Source organism: Hemitrygon akajei, unplaced genomic scaffold (assembly GCF_048418815.1).
Source record: "Hemitrygon akajei unplaced genomic scaffold, sHemAka1.3 Scf000071, whole genome shotgun sequence".
Taxonomy (NCBI): Eukaryota; Metazoa; Chordata; class Chondrichthyes; order Myliobatiformes; family Dasyatidae; genus Hemitrygon; species Hemitrygon akajei.
In genome coordinates, this window is record NW_027331957.1 from 1048601 (window position 1) to 1072870 (window position 24270).

General features: G+C 49.1%; 1 protein-coding gene across 1 annotated transcript in view; it reads right to left on the reverse strand.

The window, feature by feature from the left end:
• Positions 1 to 3129: 3129 nt before the first annotated feature.
• The window catches only part of LOC140722179 (oxidized low-density lipoprotein receptor 1-like), a 34146-nt gene continuing 13005 nt past the window's right edge, over positions 3130 to 24270 (reverse strand). Inside the window, exons 6-9 of the mRNA XM_073036970.1 lie at positions 12082 to 12225; positions 5775 to 5917; positions 5370 to 5434; positions 3130 to 4090 (exon numbers count right to left, since the gene is read on the reverse strand). Coding sequence (XP_072893071.1) covers positions 3910 to 4090; positions 5370 to 5434; positions 5775 to 5917; positions 12082 to 12225 — 533 coding nt within the window. The 3' untranslated portion in view covers positions 3130 to 3909. The remainder of the gene's footprint in view (positions 4091 to 5369; positions 5435 to 5774; positions 5918 to 12081; positions 12226 to 24270) is intronic.

A 24270-nucleotide genomic window follows, 5' to 3' on the forward strand; every position in this document is an offset into this window, starting at 1 on the left:
CATTGTTTGCGCGTTAGCACGACTAAAACAGCCGAATCTCAGAATATTAAGCTAACGGTCCTACCTCTCCTGCAACAAAGTCTCACTACTAGCTACAATGCCATACTTCCAGACTTTGACCCCCCTCCCTGAGCTCATCTGCTTTTCGTGGAATACTTACTGCATTGAAACGTAGGCAGCTCAGAAGATGAACCCCAGCAGGCTCAACCTTTTACTTCCTGACTTCGTCTGCGTCCTTAACTGCATCTGTTCCAACAACCTTTCTTCTATCTGTGATGGCATTACGGTTTTCACCCCCCTGTAACTCTAGTTTTATGCCCTCTTTTATGCCAGGAATTGCCGCTGAGATATTATTTCAACTTAAGTTGCTGTGTAAACTGAGAGAGTTGCTCGCTGGCAGAGGAATTGAAGGAGCTGCGCACGGTAGGGCGGTGTGGCGTGGCCTCCAGGCAGGAGCCTATGCTGCCCCCCAATGTTCGCTCGGCAGAAGACAGCCTCTGTTGAAGGCGACTGCAGATATCAGTGGTATTCAGTTGACCCAAGGCCTCAAACTGCGTTGGAATTTTTTTCTATTTTATACATTTTTTTTGTGTTTTCTGCCGTGTCTGAATGCTGACAATGTGTTTTGCACCTTGTTTCTGGAGTAACGCTGTCACCTTTGGCTGTATTCATGGATGTTCTTGTGTCGTCCTGACCTGTGAGATATATCTCCACTTGGCCATTTTAACCCGTCTATCCCGACCAGAAGTATACAAACTGGTGTACCTGTTATTGAGCCGCTTGGCCACAGGGAGACGCTGTACTGGGCCTGGATTATTTAACCCATTGAATCTCCGGACCGTCACCCAGTTTCCTAAGAACTGAACATTCGGTCTATTTTCCTCCCAATATGACCTGACAGAGAGTCATCGTATAACGACAAGATGATGAGAGGCATTGATCGTGTGGATAGTCAGAGGCTTTTTCCCGGGACTGAAATAGTTGCCACTAGAAAACACAGGTTTAAAGTGCTGGGGAGTAGGTACAGAGGCGATGTCAGGGGTAAGTCTTTTACTCAGAGAGTGGTGAGTGCGTGGAATGGGCTGTCGGTAACAGTGGTGGAGGCGGATTCGTTAGGGCCTTTTAAGAGGCTTTTGGATAGGTACATGGAGCTTAGAAAAATAGAGGGTTATAGGTAAGACTAGTAATTTTTTTAAGGTAGGGACGTGTTCGGCACAACATTGTGGGCCGAAGGGCCTGCATTGTGCTGTAGGTTTTCTATGTTCCTATGTTTCTATCTTTATTTTCTCTTGCTGATGAACCCGCCTTGCGGATCGGTTGTTGTTGAAACAAACGCGAGGCACTGGTTTATAATGCACACATTTCCTCGCTCCCGAACCCGGAGTCAGACGCTGAGTGAAGCTCCCTCACCAACATTACATCACACAAGTTCGGGGTCAGACAAGGAGTGAAGCTCCCACTCACAGTCGTATAACGTATTTCCGGAATCAGAGAGAGACTGAATCTCCCTCCACACTGTCCCATCACACACTGCTGGGCTCAGACACAGAGTGCGTCTCCCCGCACGCCGTGCTAAAACACACTCCCGGGATCAGACACAGTGTGAAGATCCCTCCACACCGTCCCATCACACACTTTCCGGAGCAGACACAGAGTACAGCTCCCTGCACACCGTCCCATGGCAGATCCCCGGCATCAAACACGTGATGATCCCTCGACACTGTCCCATCACATTCTTTCTGGTACAGACACAGAGTGAATTCCCTGTTCCCCCTCCCTTCACACACTCACCGTTCAGATATTGTTTAGTTCATCAGCAACTCCCCAGCTCAAAACCCGCACAATAGCATCACACACTACCCAGGTCAATAGGAGAGCTAAACCCCCTCCGTCCTCCACTCTCCCCTCTCAGCAATCCCCAGCGCTCCGCCATCCCAGTCGTCTGGAATTCTGTCCCGGATACTGTGAGTGCGCGTGACAGGATGTGGATTATTCAGCGCGCACGTGCTCCCGGTTTTAATCAGCGACTCCAAATCCCGGGCTGGGGTCCGTCCCTCTGCAACTGGATGATAGACTCCCTCATCCGGAAACCACAGACGGTAGCAACGTTACCGAGAGACAGGTTGTGCTGAGGAAGCAGGGGGGCTGCAGAAGACCTCAGAGTGATTAGGAGAATGAAAATAGACGTGGCAGAATGAATACAGTGCTGGGAATCGTATGGTCATTCAAAAAGAAATCGTAGAATATTTTCTAAAGTGAGGGATTTTTTTTTAAACCCAGGCAGCCTGTTCATATTCTATACCTTCACAGAATGGTCTGGGTCAATTTTGAACCGGCCCAAGAATCCCCTCATAACATGTGTCTATACAAAGTTTGAACCGCAGATCTATTTCGTATGTATAAATAGCCTATCTGACGTTAATAAATGGGTGATGAATATGTAATTAATTTTCCAGAGATCTAAAATCCATTTCAATAGATACGGGTCAAATCCGACCCGAAGCAGCCTCAATGTACAAACATTTGTAGCACCTGCACAAAAGTATAAACCTTCAGGGTGTTTTTACTGTTGTCAAATGTCAAAACGGGTCAAACATGACCGGCACTGTGTGTAAGGGTTAAAAACAGTCTGCGGTGCAGAGGGATTTGGGAGACTTCGTGCAGCTTCCCAGAAGTTTAACCTGCAGCTTGAGCCGGCGGTGATGAAGGCAAATGCGATGACAGCATTCATTTCGAGAGGACTGGAACGTCAAAGCAAGGACGTCATTCTCAGGCTTAATACGTCACTGTTGAGGTCACATTTGGAGTTTTGTGGACAGGTCTCGATCGCTTATCTCACAGGGGATGTGAGACATTAGAGAAGGTTCACAGGAATGATAACGGGATTGGACGTGGTATTACAGGGGGAGTATTTGACAGCTCCGGGAGACAGAACACCCACACACAGCGATTCAGGAACCGCTTCTTCCCCTGCCCCATCACATCTTTCAATGCATCAGTAAGAAGTCGACATTTCTGCGGTGTTTATTAATATATCAAATTTACATTAATTGTACATCTTTGCTCCGTACTGATGCTTCAAAAGAACAAATTCCAGGGGTTATAAGCTTCAGATAAAAATTGAAATAGCGCTTCCGGTGGAAAACATCCGATAGGGTGGACAGGGCACTTAGCACGCTGGTCTTTACCAGTCACACTGAGTACAGGAGTCGGGAGGTCACGTTCCCGTGGTACAAGACGTCGGTGAGGCCGCCCTGCTTTAGGAAAAATGTCAGTGAACTGGATTTATTGTACAGGGAGTTCTACGGGGATATTGCCGAAACTCGAAGGACTGATTTATGGTTGGAGGGAAGGAAGGTTGGGACTTTATTCACTGGAGCGTAGTTATAACCTTCACAGAGTTCCATAAACCCGGGAGGGGCACAGCCAGTGGGAATGCGCACAGACTTTCACTCAGGGTTGGGTTATCGAGCACCAGAGGGGACAGGATTGAGGTGAGAGTGAGTGGAAAGGAGAAAGAGAGAGAGAGAGATCAGGGAGACGGAGGGTATAGAGAGAACGGGGAGTGGAGGTAGAGAGTTCCTGAGGAGGGAAGGGGAGAGAGGTGTAAGAGGAGTGCAGAGGGAGCACAGAAAGTGCAGGCGGTGAATGTTCGAGGGAATAAGGGGAGCTGAGGGGTAGAGAGGAAGTAGAGGAAACTAGGAAGAGCGGTACGGGGGCAGTGGCGAGAACGAAGGGGATAGACGGCGAGAGGGGTTTGTCGGTGTCTGCTGGGGATAATATGATGGTGACAAAAGGAGGAGATGGAGTAGGACGGAGGGACAGAGAGGGTGGGGAGCGAATTTGAAAGGATTTAGGAGGGAGAGTGAAGGGGACAGAAGGAGGAGAAAATTGGGGTAGTCACTTGATTCATGTTGACTCCACTGGCTGTTGACAGAGACCCTGGATCTTTTCAGGAACGTCCGGGAACAAAGGTGCCGACCTCTCGCAGATGAAATTTCGATCACCAACACAAGTGTTACTCGTTCCGCACTGAATGCATTCGGGCGTTCCCGGGGACGCCTTGTACAGGAGACTCCAGCCCACAGTCCTAACCAGGAGGGTTAATAAATTTCAACAGAGACAAAACAGCTTCAGTGGAGGACCCGAGCCGAGACCGTCCCTAAGCTAATCCCATGAATTCGATCTCTCCTAATTGCCTGTGTGAGTCCCCAAACTCATCCCATTCAACTACTCTCCCCCCACGGCAGTGTCAGTACCGAGGCAGACACCACGGTCCCAATGTCTCCCCACAATCCTGTGTCAGTCCCCAAACTAATCGTACTGACCCAATGTCTCCCCATAGCCCCGTATCCCCCAAACTGATCCCACCGAACCGCTTTCCCATCACAGTTCCCTTTCAGTCCCCAAACTCATCCCAGTCAACCACTCTCTCCCCACAGTCCCGTGCCGGCACCCAGAAAAATACCACGGTCCCAATGTCTCCCCACAATCCTATGTCAGTTCCCAAACTAATCGTACTGACCCAATGTCTCCCCACAGCCCCGTAACCCCCAAACTAATCCTACCGAACCGCTTCCCCGCCACAGACCCCTTTCAGTCCCCATACGAATCGAACAGGCCCACCCTCCCCCCTCTGATCTGTTTCAGTCCCCGAACAAACCCCACTGTCCCAGTCTCCCCACAGACCTATGTCTGTCCCGAAATGAACCCACTGTTCCACACTCTTCCCTCAGCCCTGTGTGGCTCCAGGTTCATCTCGTTGTCCCTTCCTCTACCCGGAGCTTCGTGTCTGTCTCCCGACATATCCCACTACACCGCGCTCTCCCCACCGCCTCTGGTCCGCCTCCAGACTTATACCACTGGCACCCTCTCTCCCACATCCTTGCCTCTATTCGCAAACTAATTCCGTTAACCCACTGACTGCCACCGCCCTGTATCGGTCTCCACACTACTCCAGGTGTCCTACTCTCGCCCCTCAGATCCGTGTCATTCATCAAACTAATCCCACTGTTGATCCCTCTCCCCACAGCCCGGCGACGATCTCCAAAATGATCCCACTGCACCGCGCTGTCCTCACCTACTTGCGTCAGTACCACAATAATCCCTGTGTACTGATCTCTCCCCACGGCCTCCTGGCAGTTTCCGAAATATTCCCACTGCCCTGTCCTTCCCCGACAGACACGTGTCGGACCCAAAATGTTCCCATTGTACCACGCTAGCCCCTACCCACGTACAGTCTACAAACAAATCCCAATGCCCCTCCCCTTTCCCAAGAAACTACTTCAGTCCGTAAACTAATCCCATTTTCTCCCGTCAGGACTATCTCAATAACCAATATTCACCCCACAGATTAGTGATAATCTCACCCGTTTTCGCATTTTTCAATCCAGTAAACAAGGTTGTTGTCCGGAAGATTGTGGGATACAAAGCGCTGGGAAGTTAAATTTACTTGATTAATGCCTAGAATCGAAAAATATGTACTGAGCTTCTCTCAGCTGATTACAACAGAAATCTGGGATGGGTCTGCCTGGAAGGAGATTCACTCTGAGTCTGACCCCGGCAGTGTGTTGTGGGACGGTGTGGAGGGAGATTCACTCTGTGTCTGACCCCGGGAGTGTGTGATGGGTAAGTGTGGAGGGAGATTCACTCTGAATCTGACCCCGGCAGTTTGTGGTGGGACGGTGTGGAGGGAGATTCACGCTGTGTCTGACCCCGGGAGAGTGTGATGATTCTCGTGTTACTGTGGGATCTTCTAGTGCAGTGACACATACCGCTTCATCCCTTGAATTGATTTCCAGCAGCCTTGAATCACGGTTTGAACATTCTTGCTTCGCATTTTGGAAAGATGTATGAAACGTGGATACGTAATAACACCGGTCTTTATTTGTGAGCCAGTCCTTGGAACACGTTTGCTCTGGAAATCAGGAACAAGAAACAGTGAGACACAGAGTGAATCTCCCTTCAAACTTTCCTGTCACACACACCCGGGGAGACACACAAAGTGAAATTCCCTCCACGGGGTACCATCCCGCACAACGTCTCATCGTAAATTAACAAGCATCAGACACAATGAATTTCTCTACACACCATCCATCACACTCTTGCGGGATCAAGACACAGGGTGAATAGAACATGGGACATAGAATAATACAGCACAGTACAGGCCGTGTGGCCCACAATGTTGTGCCTACACTTTAACCCTTCCTCCCATATATTCGCCTACCTTAATTTCCTCCATATACCTGTCTAGTAGTCTCTTAAATTTCACTAGTATATCTGTCTCCACCACTGACTCAGGCAGTGCATTCCACACGCCAACCACTCTCTGAGTAAAAAAACCTTCCTCTAATATCCCCCTTGAACTTCCCACCCCTTACCTTAAAGCGATGTCCTCTTGTACTGATCAGTGGTGCCCTGCAGAAGAGGCGCTGGCTATCCACTCTATACATTCCTCTTAATATCTTATACACCTCCGACATGTCTCCTCTCATCCTCCTTCTCTTTTGGTAAAGCCCTAGCTCCCTTAATCTCTGATCATAATCCATACTCTCTAAACCAGGCAGCATCCTGGTAAATCTCCTCTGTACCCTTTCCAATGCTTCCACATCCTTTCTATAGTGAAGCGACCAGAACTGGACACAGTACTCCAAGTGTGGCCTAACCAGACTTTTCTAGAGCAGCATCATTACCTCGCGACTCTTAAACATAGAACATAGAATAGCACAGTACATTACAGGTCCTTCGGCCCACAATGTTATGCCGACCCTCAAACTTTACATCCCATATTACCCCCTACCTTAAATTCCTACATATACTTGTCTAGTAGTTTATTAAACTTCACTGGTGTATCTGTCTCCACCACTGACTCAGTGAGTGAAATACCTGCCTCTAATAGCCCCGGTGAACTTTCTTCCCCTTACCTTAAAGCCATGTCATCTTGTGTTGAACAGTGGTGCCCTGAGAAAGAGGCGCTGGCTGTCCACTATCTATTCCACTTAATATCTTGTATACCTCTGTCATGTCTCCTCTCCAGGCATGCGTCACTGTTCCCTGTGTCAGACACACGCATGACCCCAAACCCAAAACCTCTCACCCACCCCCATTCCCGACATAGCTACTCATCACACGCGCACTGTGTCAAACACAGAGTCCCATCGTACATACACGGGGTGAGACACAGTTTTAAGATACCTGCACCTTCCGATCACACACTAACACGGTCAGACGCAGATTGAATCTCCCTCTCAACGGACCCATCAGAAACTCCAGGCGTCAGACGTGGTGTGAAGCTCCGTGCACACTGCCTTTTATAAACGCCCGGGGTCAGACGTGGAGTGAAACTACGCGTACACTGACTTTTATAAACGCCCGGGGTCAGACGTGGAGTGAATGGCCGTGCACACTGCCTTTTATAAACGCCCGGGGTCAGACGTGGAGTGATGCTCCGTGCACACTGCCTTTTATAAACGCCCGGGGTCAGAAGTGGAGTGAAGCTCCGAGCACACTGCCTTTTATAAACGCCCGGGGTCAGACGTGGAGTGAAGCTCCGTGCACACTGCCTTTTATAAACGCCAGGGGTCAGACGTGGAGTGAAGCTCCCTGCACACTGCCTTTTACAAACGCCCGGGGTCAGACGTGGAGTGAAGCTCCGTGTACACTGCCTTTTATAAACGCCCGGGGTCAGACGTGGAGTGAAGCTCCGTGCACACTGCATTTTATAAACGCCCGGGGTCAGACGTGGAGTGAAGCTCCCTGCACACTGCATTTTATAAACGCCCGGGGTAAGACGTGGAGTGAAGCTCCGTGCACACTGCCTTTTATAAACGCCCGGGGTCAGACGTGGAGTGAAGCTCCGTGCACACTGCCTTTTATAAACGCCCGGGGTCAGACGTGGAGTGAAGCTCCGTGCACACTGCCTTTTATAAACGCCCGGGGTCAGACGTGGAGTGAATCTCCGTGCACACTGCCTTTTATAAACGCCCGGGGTCAGACGTGGAGTGAAGCTCCGTGCACACTGCCTTTTATAAACGCCCGGGGTCAGACGTGCAGTGAAGCTCCGTGCACACTGCCTTTTATAAACGCCCGGTGTCAGACGTGGAGTGAAGCTCCGTGCACACTGCCTTTTATAAACTCCCGGGGTCAGACGTGGAGTGATGCTCCGTGCACACTGTCTTTTATAAACGCCCGGGGTCAGACGTGGAGTGAAGCTCCGTGCACACTGCCTTTTATAAAAGCCCGGGGTCAGACGTGGAGTGAAGCTCCGTGCACACTGCCTTTTATAAACGCCCGGGGACAGACCTGGAGTGAAGCTCCGTGCACACTGCCTTTTATAAACGCCCGGGGTCAGACGTGGAGTGAAGCTCCGTTCACACTGTCTTTTATAAACGCCCGGGGTCAGACGTGGAGTGAAGCTCCGTGCACACTGCCTTTTATATACGCCTGGGGTCAGACGTGGAGTGAAGCTCCGTGCACACTGCCTTTTATAAACGCCCGGGGTCAGACGTGGAGTGAAGCTCCGTGCACACTGCATTTTATAAACGCCCGGGGTCAGACGTGGAGTGAAGCTCCGTGCACACTGCCTTTTATAAACGCCCGGGGTCAGACGTGGAGTGAAGCTCCGTGCACACTGCATTTTATAAACGCCCGGTGTCAGATGTGGAGTGAAGCTCCATACACACTGCCTTTTATAAACGCCCGGGGCAGAAGTGGAGTGAAGCTCCGTGCACACTGTCTTTTATAAACGCCCGTGGTCAGACGTGGAGTGAAGCTCCATACACACTGCCTTTTATAAACGCCCGGGGCAGACGTGGAGTGAAGCTCCATACAAACTGCCTTTTATAAACGCCCGTGGTCAGACGTGGAGTGAAGCTCCATACACACTGCCTTTTATAAACGCCCGGGGCAGACGTGGAGTGAAGCTCCGTGCACACTGTCTTTTATAAACGCCCGGGGTCAGACGTGGAGTGAAGCTCCGTGCACACTGCCTTTTATAAACGCCCGGGGTCAGACGTGGAGTGAAGCTCCGTGCACACTGCCTTTTATAAACGCCCGGGGTCAGACGTGGAGTGAAGCTCCGTGCACACTGCCTTTTATAAACGCCCGGGGTCAGACGTGGAGTGAAGCTCCATACACACTGCCTTTTATAAACGCCCGGTGTCAGACGTGGAGTGAAGCTCCGTGCACACTGCCTTTTATAAACGCCCGGGGTCAGACGTGGTGTGAAGCTCCGTGCACACTGCCTTTTATAAACGACAGGGGTCAGACGTGGAGTGAAGCTCCGTGCACACTGTCTTTTATAAACGACAGGGGTCAGACGTGGAGTGAAGCTCCGTGAACACTGCCTTTTATAAACGACAGGGGTCAGACGTGGTGTGAAGCTCCGTGCACACTGCCTTTTATAAACGCCCGGGGTCAGACGTGGAGTGAAGCTCCGTGCACACTGCCTTTTATAAACGACAGGGGTCAGACGTGTAGTGAAGCTCCGTGCACACTGTCTTTTATAAACGACAGGGGTCAGACGTGGAGTGAAGCTCCGTGAACACTGCCTTTTATAAACGCCCGGGGTCAGACGTGGAGTGAAGCTCCGTGCACACTGTCTTTTATAAACGCCCGGGGTCAGAAGTGGAGTGAAGCTCCGTGCACACTGTCTTTTATAAACGCCCGGGGTCAGACGTGGAGTGAAGCTCCGTGCACACTGCCTTTTATAAACGCCCGGGGTCAGACGTGGAGTGAAGCTCCGTGCACACTGCCTTTTATAAACGACAGGGGTCAGACGTGGAGTGAAGCTCCGTGCACACTGCCTTTTATAAACGTACGGGGTCAGACGTGGAGTGAAGCTCCATGCACACTGCCTTTTATAAACGCCCGGGGTCAGACGTGGAGTGAGGCTCCGTGCACACTGCCTTTTATAATCGACTGGGATCAGACGTGGAGTGAAGCTCCCTGCACACTGCCTTTTATAAACGCCCGGGGTCAGACGTGGAGTGAAGCTCCGTGCACACTGCCTTTTATAAACGCCCGGGGTCGGACGTGGAGTGAAGCTCCGTGCACACTGCCTTTTATAAACGCCCGGGGTCAGACGTGGAGTGAAGCTCCATGCACACTGCCTTTTATAAACGCCCGGGGTCAGACGTGGAGTGAATCTCCGTGCACACTGCCTTTTATAAACGCCCGGGGTCAGACGTGGAGTGAAGCTCCGTGCACACTGCCTTTTATAAACGCCCGGTGTCAGACGTGGAGTGAAGCTCCCTGCACACTGCCTTTTATAAACACCCGGGGTCAGACGTGGAGTGAAGCTGCCTGCACACTGCCTTTTATAAACGCCCGGGGTCAGGCGTGGAGTGAATCTCCGTGCACACTGCCTTTTATAAACGCCCGGGGTCAGACGTGGAGTGAAGCTCCGTGCACACTGCCTTTTATAAACGCCCGGGGTCAGACGTGGAGTGAATCTCCGTGCACACTGCCTTTTATAAACGCCCGGTGTCAGACGTGGAGTGAAGCTCCGTGCACACTGCCTTTTATAAACGCACGGTGTCAGACGTGGAGTGAATCTCCGTGCACACTGCCTTTTATAAACGCCCGGTGTCAGACGTGGAGTGAAGCTCCGTGCACACTGCCTTTTATAAACGCCCGGTGTCAGACGTGGAGTGAAGCTCCCTGCACACTGCCTTTTATAAACACCCGGGGTCAGATGTGGAGTGAAGCTCCATGCACACTGCCTTTTATAAACGCCCGGGGTCAGACGTGGAGTGAAGTTTCCGCCCACATTGTCCTATCAAACACTCTCGCAGACAGACACAGACACTCATTCCAGCGGTCAGACTTGATGTGAAGTTTCTTGCACACCGGCCGGTCACACTCTTCCCAGGTCAGATTCTGAGTGTTCCTCCTTGTACACCGCCCCTCACACACTCCCGGGGTCCGACACAGAGTAACGCTCCCTCAACACCGCCCCTCACACACTCCCGGGGTCAGACACAGAGTAAGGCTCCCTCAACACCGCCCCTCACACGCTCCCTGGATCAGAGAACATAATTTAGATCCCCCACAAAGTCCAATCACACACAGCTTGATCAGACACAGTGTGATTCTCGCTCTCCACAGCCCCATCACACTCTTCAGCGGTCAGTCATAGAAAGAAACTCCGTCAGCGCACACGACGAATATTGGAGTGAGAGTGATTCTCCATCGGCTGCTTCTCAACGCACCACATAGCAAATTTCAGACACAGAGTGTCATCTCACACCCCCGAGTCTAACACTGTGTGAATCTCTATCCTTACGTCCCATCGCACATTTCCTGGCGGGTCACAGAGTGAGGCTCTCTCTGAACCGTTCCATCACACCCACCTGTGTTTTTACACAAAGCGAAGCTCCGCCCACACCCTCCCATTGCACACTCTCAGGGTCAGACTCCCTCCACAATATCCAATCGCACAATCCGGTGTCACATAGAATAAACGTCCCTCTGCGCAGTCCCAACACACAGTCCCGGAATCAAATACAAACGCTCTCTCTGTACGATCCCATTACACACTCCGGGAGTCAGACACAGAATGAATCCCCCTCTGCAACGTCCTTCAGTCACTCCCGGATTCCGACACAGACTTAAGCTGTCTCCACGATCCCATCACATACTCCCGGATTCAGAGTGAAACGCTTTCTCCACGGTGCAATAACGCACTTCAGGGGTCAGACATGGGGTAAATCTCTCTGGGTACTGTCCCATCACGCAATCCCGCTTTGTTAGTCACTGAGTGAAGCTGGATCCATACTGTCCCATCAGACATTCCCGGAGTGGGACATACAGGGAACCTGTACTTTTACTTCTCACAATCCAGTGGTCAGACACAGAGTGAATCCACCTCCACAACGTCCCATCACACTCCCCTGGATTTCAGTGACAGAGTGAAATTTCCTCTACGCAACTCCATCACACACTTACCGGGTCAAACACAGAGTAAATCATGCTCCATACCTTCTCTTCACACACTCCCAACAGTAAGCACAGAGAGACGCTTCCTCTCTCCATGCATGCCCTGTGATGAGGAGCGGGTGAAAGAGGGTGATGATGCCTCACCTCTGCTTTTGGTCAACAAATCACAGATCTGGTGACGGAGATCGGACAGATTAGAGTTGAGCGCAGAAAGCTTGGATTGAAGGGTTGAGTTTAACTCATGGTAGTTTCGGTGGCAGGTTTCCTTAGACTGACGAATCTGTGATACTGAGAGAGATGGTGAAGGATGTTTAGCGTTTACAGTCACACGTGAGTCAGCATCACGCTACCGAACGGGTCACGGAGATCATAACTATGTGACAATATAACAATTACAGCATGGACACAGGCTATCTCGGCCCTTCTGGTCTGTGCCGACCGATTACTCTCACCAAGTCCCACTGACCCACACTCAGCCCATAACCGTCCACTCCTTTCCTGTCCATTTACCTATCCAATTTTACTTTAAATGACAATACCGAACCTGCCTCTACCACTTCTACTGGAAGCTCGTTCCACACAGCTACCACTCTCTGTGTAAAGAAATTCCCCCTCGTGTTACCCTTACACATTTGCCCCGGAACTCTCAACTCATGTCCTCTTGTTTGAATCTACCATACTCTCAATGGAAAAAGGCTACTCACGTCAACTCTATCCATCCCCCTCATAAATTTAAATACCTCTGTCAAGGCTCCCCTCAACCTTCTATGCTCCAAAGGATATAGTCCTAACTTGTTTAGCCTTTCCCTGTAACTTAGGTGCTGAAACCCAAGAAACATTCTAGTAAATCTCCTCTGTAGTATTTCGATTTTGTTGTTATCTTTCCTATAATTCGGTGACCAGAAATGTGCACAATACTCCAAATTTGGAGTCACCAATGCCTTGTACAATTTTAACATTACATCCCAACTCCTATATTCAATTCTCTGATTTATAAAGGCCAGTATAACAACAACTTTCTTGACCACGCTATCCACGTGAGATTCCACCTTCAGGGAACTATGCACCATTATTATTTTGTTGTGTCAGTGTCGCGGTGAACGGTGCCACAGTGAAGGATGTGCTGAGGGCATAGAGAGAGGCGTCGGCGCCACCTTGAGGGGCGTGTCTGTGTCACACTATGGTGTATATCAATGTCCCGGTGAAGATGTTGATGTTACAATGGGGGTCTGCGTCAGTATCATGTTGGTCATGTCCGATTTGCTGTGAGGGGCGTGTCTGTGTCACACTATGGTGTATATCAATGTCCCGATGAAGATGTTGTTGATGTTACAATGGGGTCTGCGTCAGTATCATGCTGGCCATGTCCGATTTGCTGTGAGGGACGTGTCTGTGTCACACTATGATGTATATCAGCGTCCCGATGAAGATGTTGTTGATGTTACAATGGGGTCTGCGTCAGTATGATGCTGGACATGTCCGATTTGCTGTGATGACGTGTCTGTGTCACACTAGGGTGTATATCAATGTCCCGGTGAAGATGTTGATGTTACAATGGGGGTCTGCGTCAGTATCATGCTGGACATGTCCGATTTGCTGTGAGGGGCGTGTCTGTGTCACACTATGGTGTATATCAGTGTCCCGATGAAGATGTTGTTGATGTTACAATGGGGGTCTGCGTCAGTATCATGCTGGACATGTCCGATTTGCTGTGAGGGTCGTGTCTGTGTCACACTATGGTGTATATCAATGTCCCGGTGAAGATGTTGATGTTACAATGGGAGTCTGCGTCAGTATCATGCTGGACATGTCCGATTTGCTGTGAGGGACGTGTCTGTGTCACACTATGGTCTATATCAATGTCCCGGTGAAGATGTTGATGTTACAATGGGGTCTGCGTCAGTATCATGCTGGCCATGTCCGATTTGCTGTGAGGGACGTGTCTGTGTCACACTATGATGTATATCAGCGTCCCGATGAAGATGTTGTTGATGTTACAATGGGGTCTGCGTCAGTATGATGCTGGACATGTCCGATTTGCTGTGATGACGTGTCTGTGTCACACTAGGGTGTATATCAATGTCCCGGTGAAGATGTTGATGTTACAATGGGGGTCTGCGTCAGTATCATGCTGGACATGTCCGATTTGCTGTGAGGGGCGTGTCTGTGTCACACTATGGTGTATATCAATGTCCCGGTGAAGATGTTGATGTTACAATGGGGGTCTGCGTCAGTATCATGCTGGACATGTCCGATTTGCTGTGAGGGACGTGTCTGTGTCACACTATGGTGTATATCAATGTCCCGATGAAGATGTTCATGTTACAATGGGGGTCTGCGTCAGTATCATGCTGGACGTGTCTGTGTCACACTATGGTGTATATCAATGTCCCGATGAAGATGTTGATGTTACAATGGGGGTCTGCGTCAGTATCATGCTGGACATGTCCGATTTGCTGTGAGGGGCGTGTGAGGAAACTGTGAGGAGATTCTGTGCCCCGGCGAGAGGTGAGCCGGATCACAATGAAGTGTATCTCGATGTCAAGTCGAGGAAATTGTCCGTGTGGGCGGCCTTGTGGTGTCACCGGGGGTGGAGTATCTGTGTCATGGTGTGGGGTGCGCTGGTCTCACAGAGCGGGGTACGTCAGTGTCACGGTGAGAGACGTGTCATGGCCACGGTGTGTGTGAGACGGTCACGCTGAGGTGAGTGTCGGTGTCACAGAGAGTAGTATGGCGGTGTCATTGTGAATTTAGGTGTCGGTATCACGTTAAGGGGTTTGCCTGTGTCAGGGTGAGGTGTGGGTAATTGCCTTAGCGAGCGGTGCATCGGTTTTTATGTTGAGGAGCGATGCTGACACACTAAGGCGTGTTAAAGTGACTTCTGAGTCCTTTTAACCATATAACCATATAACAATCACAGCACGGAAACAGGCCATTCCGGCCCTCCTAGTCCGTGCCGAACTCTTAATCGCACCTAGTCCCACCTACCCGCACTCAGCCCATAACCCTCCACTCCTTTCCTATCCATATACCTATCCAATTTTACCTTAAATGACACAACTGATCTGGCCTCTACTACTTCTACAGGAAGCTCATTCCACACAGCTATCACTCTCTGAGTAAAGAAATACCCCCTCGTGTTTCCCTTAAACGTTTGCCCCCTAACTCTCAAATCATGTCCTCTCGTTTGAATCTCCCCTACTCTCAATGGAAACAGCCTATTCACGTCAACTCTATCTATCCCTCTCAACATTTTAAATACCTCGATCAAATCCCCCCTCAACCTTCTACGCTCCAATGAATAGAGACCTAACTTGTTCAACCTTTCTCTGTAACTTAAGTGCTGAAACCCTGGTAACATCCTAGTAAATCGTCTCTGCACTCTCTCTAATTTATTGATATCTTTCCTATAATTCGGTGACCAGAACTGTACACAATATTCCAAATTTGGCCTTACCAATGCCTTGTACAATTTTAACATTACATCCCAACTTCTGTACTCAATGCTCTGATTTATAAAGGCCAGCGTTCCAAAAGCCTTCTTCACCACCCTATCTACATGAGACTCCACCTTCAGGGAACTATGCACTGTTATTCCTAGATCTCTCTGTTCCACTGCATTCCTCAATGCCCTACCATTTACCCTGTATGTTCTATTTGGATTATTCCTGCCAAAATGTAGAACCTCACACTTCTCAGCATTAAACTCCATCTGCCAACGTTCAGCCCATTCTTCTAACCGGCATAAATCTCCCTGCAAGCTTTGAAAACCCACCTCATTATCCACAACACCTCCTACCTTAGTATCATCAGCATACTTACTAATCCAATTTACCACCCCATCATCCAGATCATTTATGTATATTACAAACAACATTGGGCCCAAAACAGATCCCTGAGGCACCCCGCTAGTCACCGGCCTCCATCCCGATAAACAATTATCCACCACTACTCTCTGGCATCTCCCATCTAGCCACTGTTGAATCCATTTTATTACTCCAGCACTAATACCTAACGACTGAACCTTCTTAACTAACCTTCCATGTGGAACTTTGTCAAAGGCCTTGCTGAAGTCCATATAGACTACATCCACTGCCTTACCCTCGTCAACATTCCTCGTAACTACTTCAAAAAATTCAATAAGGTTTGTCAAACATGACCTTCCACGCACAAATCCATGCTGGCTACTCCTAATCAGATCCTGTCTATCCAGATAATTATAAATACTATCTCTAAGAATACTTTCCATTAATTTACCCACCACTGATGTCAAACTGACAGGTCTATAATTGCCAGGCTTACTTCTAGAACCCTTTTTAAACAATGGAACCACATGAGCAATACGCCAATCCTCCGGCACAATCCCTGTTTCTAATGACATCTGAAAGATCTCCGTCAGAGCTCCTGCTATCTCTACACAAACTTCCCTCAAGGTCCTGGGGAATATCCGGTCAGGACCCGGAGATTTATCCACTTTTAAATTTCTTAAAAGCGCCAGTACTTCCACCTCTTTAATTGTCATAGGTTCCATAACTTCCTTACTTGTTTCCCACACCTTACACCATTCGATATCCTTCTCCTTAGTGAATACCGAAGAGAAGAAATCGTTCAAAATCTCTCCCATCTCCCTCGGCTCCACACATAGCTGACCACCCTGATTCTCTAAGGGACCAATTTTATCCCTCACTATCCTCTTGCTTTTAATATAACTGTAGAAGCCTTTCGGATTTACTTCCACCTTATTTGCCAAACCAAACTCGTAACTTCTTTTAGCTTTTCTAATCTCTTTCTTAAGTTTCCTTTTACATTCTTTATATTCCTCGAGCAATTCCTTTACTCCATGCTGCCTATATCTATTGTAGACATCCCTCTTTTTTCGAACCAAGTTTCTAATATCCCTTGAAAACCATGGCGCTTTCAAACCTTTAATCTTTCCTTTCAACCGAACAGGAACATAAAGATTCTGTACCCTCATAATTTCACCCTTAAATGACCTCCATTTCTCTATTACATCCTTCCCATAAAACAACTTGACCCATTCCACTCTCTCTAAATCCCTGCGCATCTCCTCAAAGTTAGCCTTTCTCCAATCAAAAATCTCAACTCTAGGTCCAGTCCTGTCCTTCTCCATAATTATATTGAAGCTAATGCTATTGTGATCACTGGACCCGAAGTGCTCCCCAACACATACATCTGTCAGCTGACCTATCGCATTCCCTAACAGGAGATCCAACACTGCCCCATCTCTAGTCGGTACTTCTATGTATTGTTGCAAAAAGCTATCCTGCACACATTTCACAAACTCTAAACCATCCAGCCCTTTTACAGAATGAGCTTCCCAATCTATGTGTGGAAAATTAAAATCTCCCACAATCACCACCTTGTGTTTACTACAAATATCTGCTATCTCCTTACACATTTGCTCTTCCAACTCACGCTCCCCATTAGGTGGCCTATAATACACTCCTATCAGTGTTACTACACCTTTCCCATTCCTCAATTCCACCCAAATAGCCTCCCTAGAGGAGCTCTGTAATCTATCCTTCCAAAGCACCGCCATAAGATTTTCTCGGACAAGCAATGCAACACCTCCTCCTCTGGCCCCTCCTACTCTATCACACCTGAAGCAACTAAATCCAGGAATATTTAGTTGCCAATCACACCCTTCCTGCAACCATGTTTCACTAATAGCTACAACATCATAATTCCATGTATCAATCCACACTTTAAGCTCATCCACCTTTCTTACAATGCTCCTAGCATTAAAATAGATACATTTAAGATACTCTCCACCTCCTCCTCTCTTTTCATCCCTAGCAATGCATTCAAATTTATTATCCTTTTCTTTCTTCTCCCCTACAACTTCGGGCTGAGCGCATCCCTCCTCCATCACCTGCCTGTCCTCCCTCACACACGGTCTACTTACTTGCTCTACTGGTGAACTATCCTCCTCTCCCATAGTTTCCTCAAATTGATTTCCGCCCCCCCATCTTACTAGTTTAAAGTCTGCCCCGTAGCCCTAGCAAACCTCCCCGCTAGGATATTGGTCCCCCCAGGATTCAAGTGTAACCCGTCCTTCTTGAACAGGTCACGCCTGCCCCAGAAGAGGTCCCAATGATCCAGAAACTTGAATCCCTGCCCCCTGCTCCAATCCCTCAACCACGCATTCATCCTCCACCTAATTCCATTCCTACTCTCACTGTCGCGTGGTACAGGCAGTAATCCCGAGATTACTACCTTTGCGGTCCTTCTTCTTAACTGCCTTCCTAACTCCCTATACTCTCGTTTCAGGACCTCTTCCCCTTTCCTACCTATGTCATTGGTACCTACATGTACCACGACCTCTGGCTCCTCACCCTCCCACTTCAGGATATCTTGGACGCGATCAGAAACGTCCCGGACCCTGGCACCAGGGAGGCAAACAACCATCCGGGACTCCCGATCACCTCCACAGAACCGCCTGTCTGAACCCCTGACTATCGAGTCCCCTATTACTATGGTCCTCTTTCTTCTATCCCTACCCTTCTGAGCTACAGGGCCGTCCTCTGTGCTGGAGTACTTATTGTCAAGGGGTACAGCCACTGGGGTACTCTCTAGTACCTGCCCCTTCCCCTTCCTGATCGTGACCCACCTATCTGCCTCCCGTGGCCCCGGAGTGACCACCTGCCTGTAACTCCTCTCTATCACCTCCTCACTCTCCCTGACCAGGCGAAGGTCATCGAGCTGCAGCTCCAGTTCCCTAATTCGGTCCCTCAGGAGCTGCAGTTCGGCGCACCTGGCGCAGATGTGGACGTCCGGGAGGCTCGGAGACTCCAGGATCTCCCACATCCGACACCGAGAACAACAAGCTGCCCTCACACTCATACCTCCCGAATAACTGAAAATAACAAGAACTAAAAGATAAGCCTACTGTGCCCTCTTCCGCCTAAGCCCTCTGAGCCCAAGCCCTACACTCTGCTCCCGACTCACTCCGCTGCCCGCAAACGAAGCTGCCCGCTGCTTAAGGCTGCGTTCTTTTTATATCTTCCCTCCTTCCCAGGCCTCCTTCACGCGCCTGCGCAGTCCCGCCTCTCAGAACTCCGATCTGAGAAGCAATTTGAAAATGGCCGCCGCCGCACTTCTTCTCAGCCTCGCTGTCCTCTTCCAAAAGAGAACTGCCTCACTCCTTCTCTCCTTTTTATATCTTCCCTCCTTCCCAGGCCTCCTTCACGCGCCTGCGCAGTCCCGCCTCTCAGAACTCCGATCTGAGAAGCAATTTGAAAATGGCCGCCGCCGCACTTCTTCTCAGCCTCGCTGTCCTCTTCCAAAAGAGAACTGCCTCACTCCTTCTCTCCTTTTTATATCTTCCCTCCTTCCCAGGCCTCCTTCACGATGCGGTGCGGAGCGGATCACGCTGACGAGCGTGAAGGTGTCACGGTGTACGGTTCCTCGGTGTCACGGTGATGAGCGTGTCGGTGTTATTGTGAATTTAGCTGTCGGTATCACGCTAAGGGGTTTGCCTGTGTCAGGGTGAGGTGTCACTGTGAGGTGTGTTTCGGTGTCGCTTGAGCAATTTATCAGTAACACCGTCAGGGGCATTTCGTTGTTACTGAAGGGTACCCTGCGGTCAGGCTGACAGCCATGTGCGTGTCACGGCGATGGTCGTGTCGGTGTCGCGGTTAGGAGTGTATCTGCGTCTCTTTGACGGTCGTGATCGTTAAACGGTAAGAGGTTTGTTGGTGTTATCGTGAATGGCGTGTCGGAGTCAGCATGAGTCCTGATTGTGTTACGGTCAGGGCCGTGTTTTTATTACGGTTAGGGGTGTGTCCGTGTTATAGATGATAGAGCATAGAATTGTACAGCACAGTACAGGCATTTCGGCCCACAATGTTAAGCCGACCCATAAACCCTGCCCCACATACCTGTCCAGCAGCCTCTTAAATTTTACTGATGAATTTCCCTCCACTACTGACTGAGGCAGTGCATTCCACGCACGAACCACTCTCTGAATACATATTTTAAAAAAAACAAATCTTCCTCTAATATCCCCCTTCAACTTCCTACCCCTTACGTTAAAGCCAGGTCCTGTTATATTGAGCAGTGCGGCCTTGGCAAAGAAGCGCTAGCCGTCCACTCTGTCTATTCCTCTTAATATCTTGTATACCCCTATCATGTCTCCTCTCATCCTCCATCTCTCCATAGAGTAAAGCCCTAGCTCCCTTAATCTCTGATCATAATTCAGACTCTCTAAACCAGGCAGCATCCTGGTAAATCTTCTTTGTACACTTTCCAATGCTTCCACCTACTTCCTATAGTGAGGCGACCAGAACTGGGCACAGTACTCCAAGTGTGGCCTAACTTGAGTTTTATAGAGCTACACCATTACCTCACTTTCCTGTGGAAAGTGGCCAGTGAGTGAGTGGGCCAGTGAAGGAGTCAAGATTTGAGGCTTGACCTGAGAGACTTCGGCTGGAAGAGGCGGTGGACGAGCTTGTTCCCAGTTAATCTTAGCAATGCCTCCTGAGACAGTGATGTACCTCTCCTATGAGATGTGGCAGTCTTGGGGGATCTCCCGTCTCCTGCAGAGTCACATCTACCAGAGGTGCTTGCTGCTGGCCGATCTGGAAGACCGTGTGAGGTATCTGGAGCAGCAGCTGGATGCCTTCGACTCATAAGAGAAAATTAGGCAGTCATAGATGAGAGCTACAGGGAAATAGTCCCACCTAGGCTGCAGGAAGCAGGTCGGTGGGTGACAGTCTGAGGGAGGAAAGTGAAGGAGAGTAGACAGGTAGTGCAGAGCATCCCTGTAGCCATTCCCCTGAATAATAAGTTTACCGTCCTGGATGCTGTTGGTGAGGAAGACCGACCAGGTGTGAGCCACATTGGCAGGGCCTCTGGCACTGAGTCTGACCCTGTGGTGCAGAAAGATGGGACGGAGAAGAGGAGAGCTGTCGTCATTGGAGACTCTATAGTCAGGGGAGGAGACAGGAGATTTTGTGGACGTGAGAAGGACACCCGCCAGGTTTGTTGCCTCCCGGGTTCCAGGGTCCGGGATGTCTCTGACCGGGTGCATGACATTCTGGTACAATAGGGAAAACAACCAGAAGTCGTGATACATGTTGGTAACAACGACATTGGCAGGAAGAAGGATGAGGTCCTGAAGTGTGAGTTTCGGAAACTAGGCAGAAGGCTGAAGAACAGGACCTCAAGGGTGGCGTTCTCAGGATTGCTGCCAGTGCTACGTGATAGTGATGGTAAGAATTGGAGGAGATGGCAGTTGAATGCGTCGATGAGGGGTTGGTGCAGGGAGTAGGATTTTAGATTTTTGAATCATTGGGATCTATTCTGGGGAAGGTAGAACGTTTACAGATTGTATGGGTTGAACCTGAACTCGGCGGGGAACAATATCCTTGCAGGTAGGTTTGCTACCATGGTTCGGGAGGGTTTAAACCAATTTGCAAGGGGGATGGGACCCGGAGCAACAGAGCAGCGAAAGAAGTGCATGGAGTAAAGCCAGATCTACCATATAGAGAGGCATTGATGAAAGAGAAGCAGAATAAAGGGTCTAAAGATTTTAAGGTAGAAGGGCAAAAGTGCGTGTACTTCAATGCAGGAATCATCAGGAAGAAAGGAGATGAACTGAGAGCTTGAATACATACATGGAATTATGATCTAGTGACCATGACAGAGACTTGGCTGGCACCAGGGCAGAAATGGATTCTCAATATTCCTGGAACTCAGTACTTTAAAAGGGATAGAGGGGGATCAAAGGGGAGGACGGGTGGCATTAGTGGTCAGGGATGCTATTAGCGCTGCAGAAAGGGTGGGTAATGTAACAGGATCCTCTTTTGAGTCAGTTTGGGTAAAAGTCAGGAACAGGAAGGGCGCGGGTACTCTACTGGAGGTATTTAATAGGCCCCTGGTAGCAGCAGAAATACAGAGGAGCAGATTGGGGGAAGATTTTGGAAAGGTGCAAACATAACAATGTTGTTATCATGGGTGACTTTAACTTCCCTAATATTGATTGGCACCTGATTAGTTCCAAGGGCTTGGATGGGGCAGAGTTTGTTAAGTGTGCCCTGGATGGATTCTTGTCACAGTATGTTGACGGGCCGACTAGGGGGAATGCCATACTATATCTAGTATTAGGTAACGAACCGGGTCAGGTCACAGATCTGTCAGTGGGTGAGCATCTGGGGGACATTGATCACCGCTCACTGGCCTTTAGCATTATCATGGAAAAGTATAGAATCAGAGAGGACAGAAACATTTTTAATTAGTGAAGAGCAAATTATGAGGCTTTAAGGTAGATCTTTCCAGTGTGAACTGTGATGATGTTTTTGCACGGAAATATACTGTGGACATGTGGTCGATGTTTAGAGATCTCTTGCAGCATGTTAGTGATAATTTTCTCCCGGTGAGGAAGATAAAGAATGGTAGCGTGAAGGAACCATGGGTGACAAGTGAAGTGGAAAATCTAGACAGGTGGAAGAAGGCAGCATACATGAGGTTTAGGAAGCAAGGTTCAGATGTGTCCATTGAGGAATATAGGGTAGCAAGAAAGGAGTTTAAGAAGGGGCTGAGAAGGGCAAGAAGGGGGCATGAGAAGGCCTTGGCGAGTAGCGTAAAGGAAAACACCAAGGCATTCTTCAATTATGTGAACAAAAAAAGAGTGATAGAGTGAAGATAGGACCGATGATGGAGAGGACAATATGAGTGAGGTTGATGTTCTAGAGCATGTTTTTATTAAGGGAGAAGAGGTGTTGGAGTTGTTAAAATGTATTAGGACGGAGAAGTCCCCGGGGAATGACGGAATATTCCTCAGGCTGCTCCACGAGGCGAGGGAAGAGATTGCCGAGCCTGTGGCTAGGATCTTTATGTCCTCGTTGTCCATGGGAATGGTACCAGAGGATTGGAGGGAGGCTAATGTTGTTTCCTTTTTTAAAAAAAAGTAGTAGGGGCAGAGATAAGGTAGTAGGGATATAAAATACTGCTTAGGCCACACTTGGAGTACCGTGTCCAGTTCCGGTCACCTCACTCCAGGAAGGATGTGGAAGCACTGGAAAGGGTACAGAGGAGATTTACCAGGATTCTGCCTGGTTTAGAGAGTATGGATTATGATCAGAGATTAAGGGAGCTCGGGCATTACTCTTTGAAGAGAAGGAGAATGAGAGGAGACATGATAGAGGTGTACAAGATATTAAGAGGAATAGACAGAATGGACTGTCAGCACCTCTTCCCCAGGGCACCACTGCTCAGTTCAAGAGGACATGACTTTAAGGTAAGGGGAGAGAATTTCAGGAGGGATATTAGAGGAAGGTTTTTCACTCACTGAGTGGTTGAGACAGATACACGAGAGAAGTTCAAAAGACTACCGGACAGTAATATGGAGGAATTTAAGGTGAGGGGTTATATGGGAGGCAGGGTTTGAGGGTCGGCACAACATTGTGGGCCAAAGGGCCTGTAATGTGCTGTACTATTCTATGTTCTTAGAACTTTTAAACTCTATCCCTCGACTTCTGAAAGCTAACACCCCATAAGCTTTCTTAAGTCCCCTATCTACCTTTGAGGCAACTTTTTGGGATCGGTGTATATGTACACCCAGATCCCTCTGCTCCTCCACACTACCATGTGTCCTGCCATTTACTTTTTACATTGCCTTGGAGATTGTCCTTACAAAGTGTATCATCTCACACTTCCCCGGTTTGAACACCAACTGCTACTTCTCAGCCAACTTCTGCATCCAATCAATGTCTCTCTGCAATTTTCCACAATCCTCTACAGTTATCTACAACATCAACAACCTTTGTGTCGTCTGCAAACTTGCCAACCCACCGTTCTACTCACACTTCCAGGTCGATAATAAAATTCACGAGAAGTAGAGGTCCCAGAACAGATCCTTGTGGGACACCGCTGGTCACAACCCTCCAATCTGCAGGTACTCCCTCCGCCACAACCCTATGCCTTCAGCAGGCAAGCCAATTCGGAATCCACCTGGCCAAACGTCCCTGGATTCCATGCCTTCTGTCATTCTGAATAAGCCTACCGTGTGGTAACTTGTCAAATGCCTTACTAAAATCCATGTATATCATATCCACTTCACTACCCTCATCTATAAGCCCGGTCAACTCCTCAAATAAATCTATCAGGCTTGTTAGACAAGATCTGTCTTTCATAAAGCCATGCTGATGGTCCCTGATCAGACCATTATTCTCTAAATGCCCATCGATCATATGTCAAAGAATATTTTCCAACAGCTCTCCCGCCACCGAAGTAAGGCTCACTGGTCTATATTTACCCGGACAATCCCTACTACCTTTTATGAACAAGCGGACAACTTTCGCCTCCCCCCAA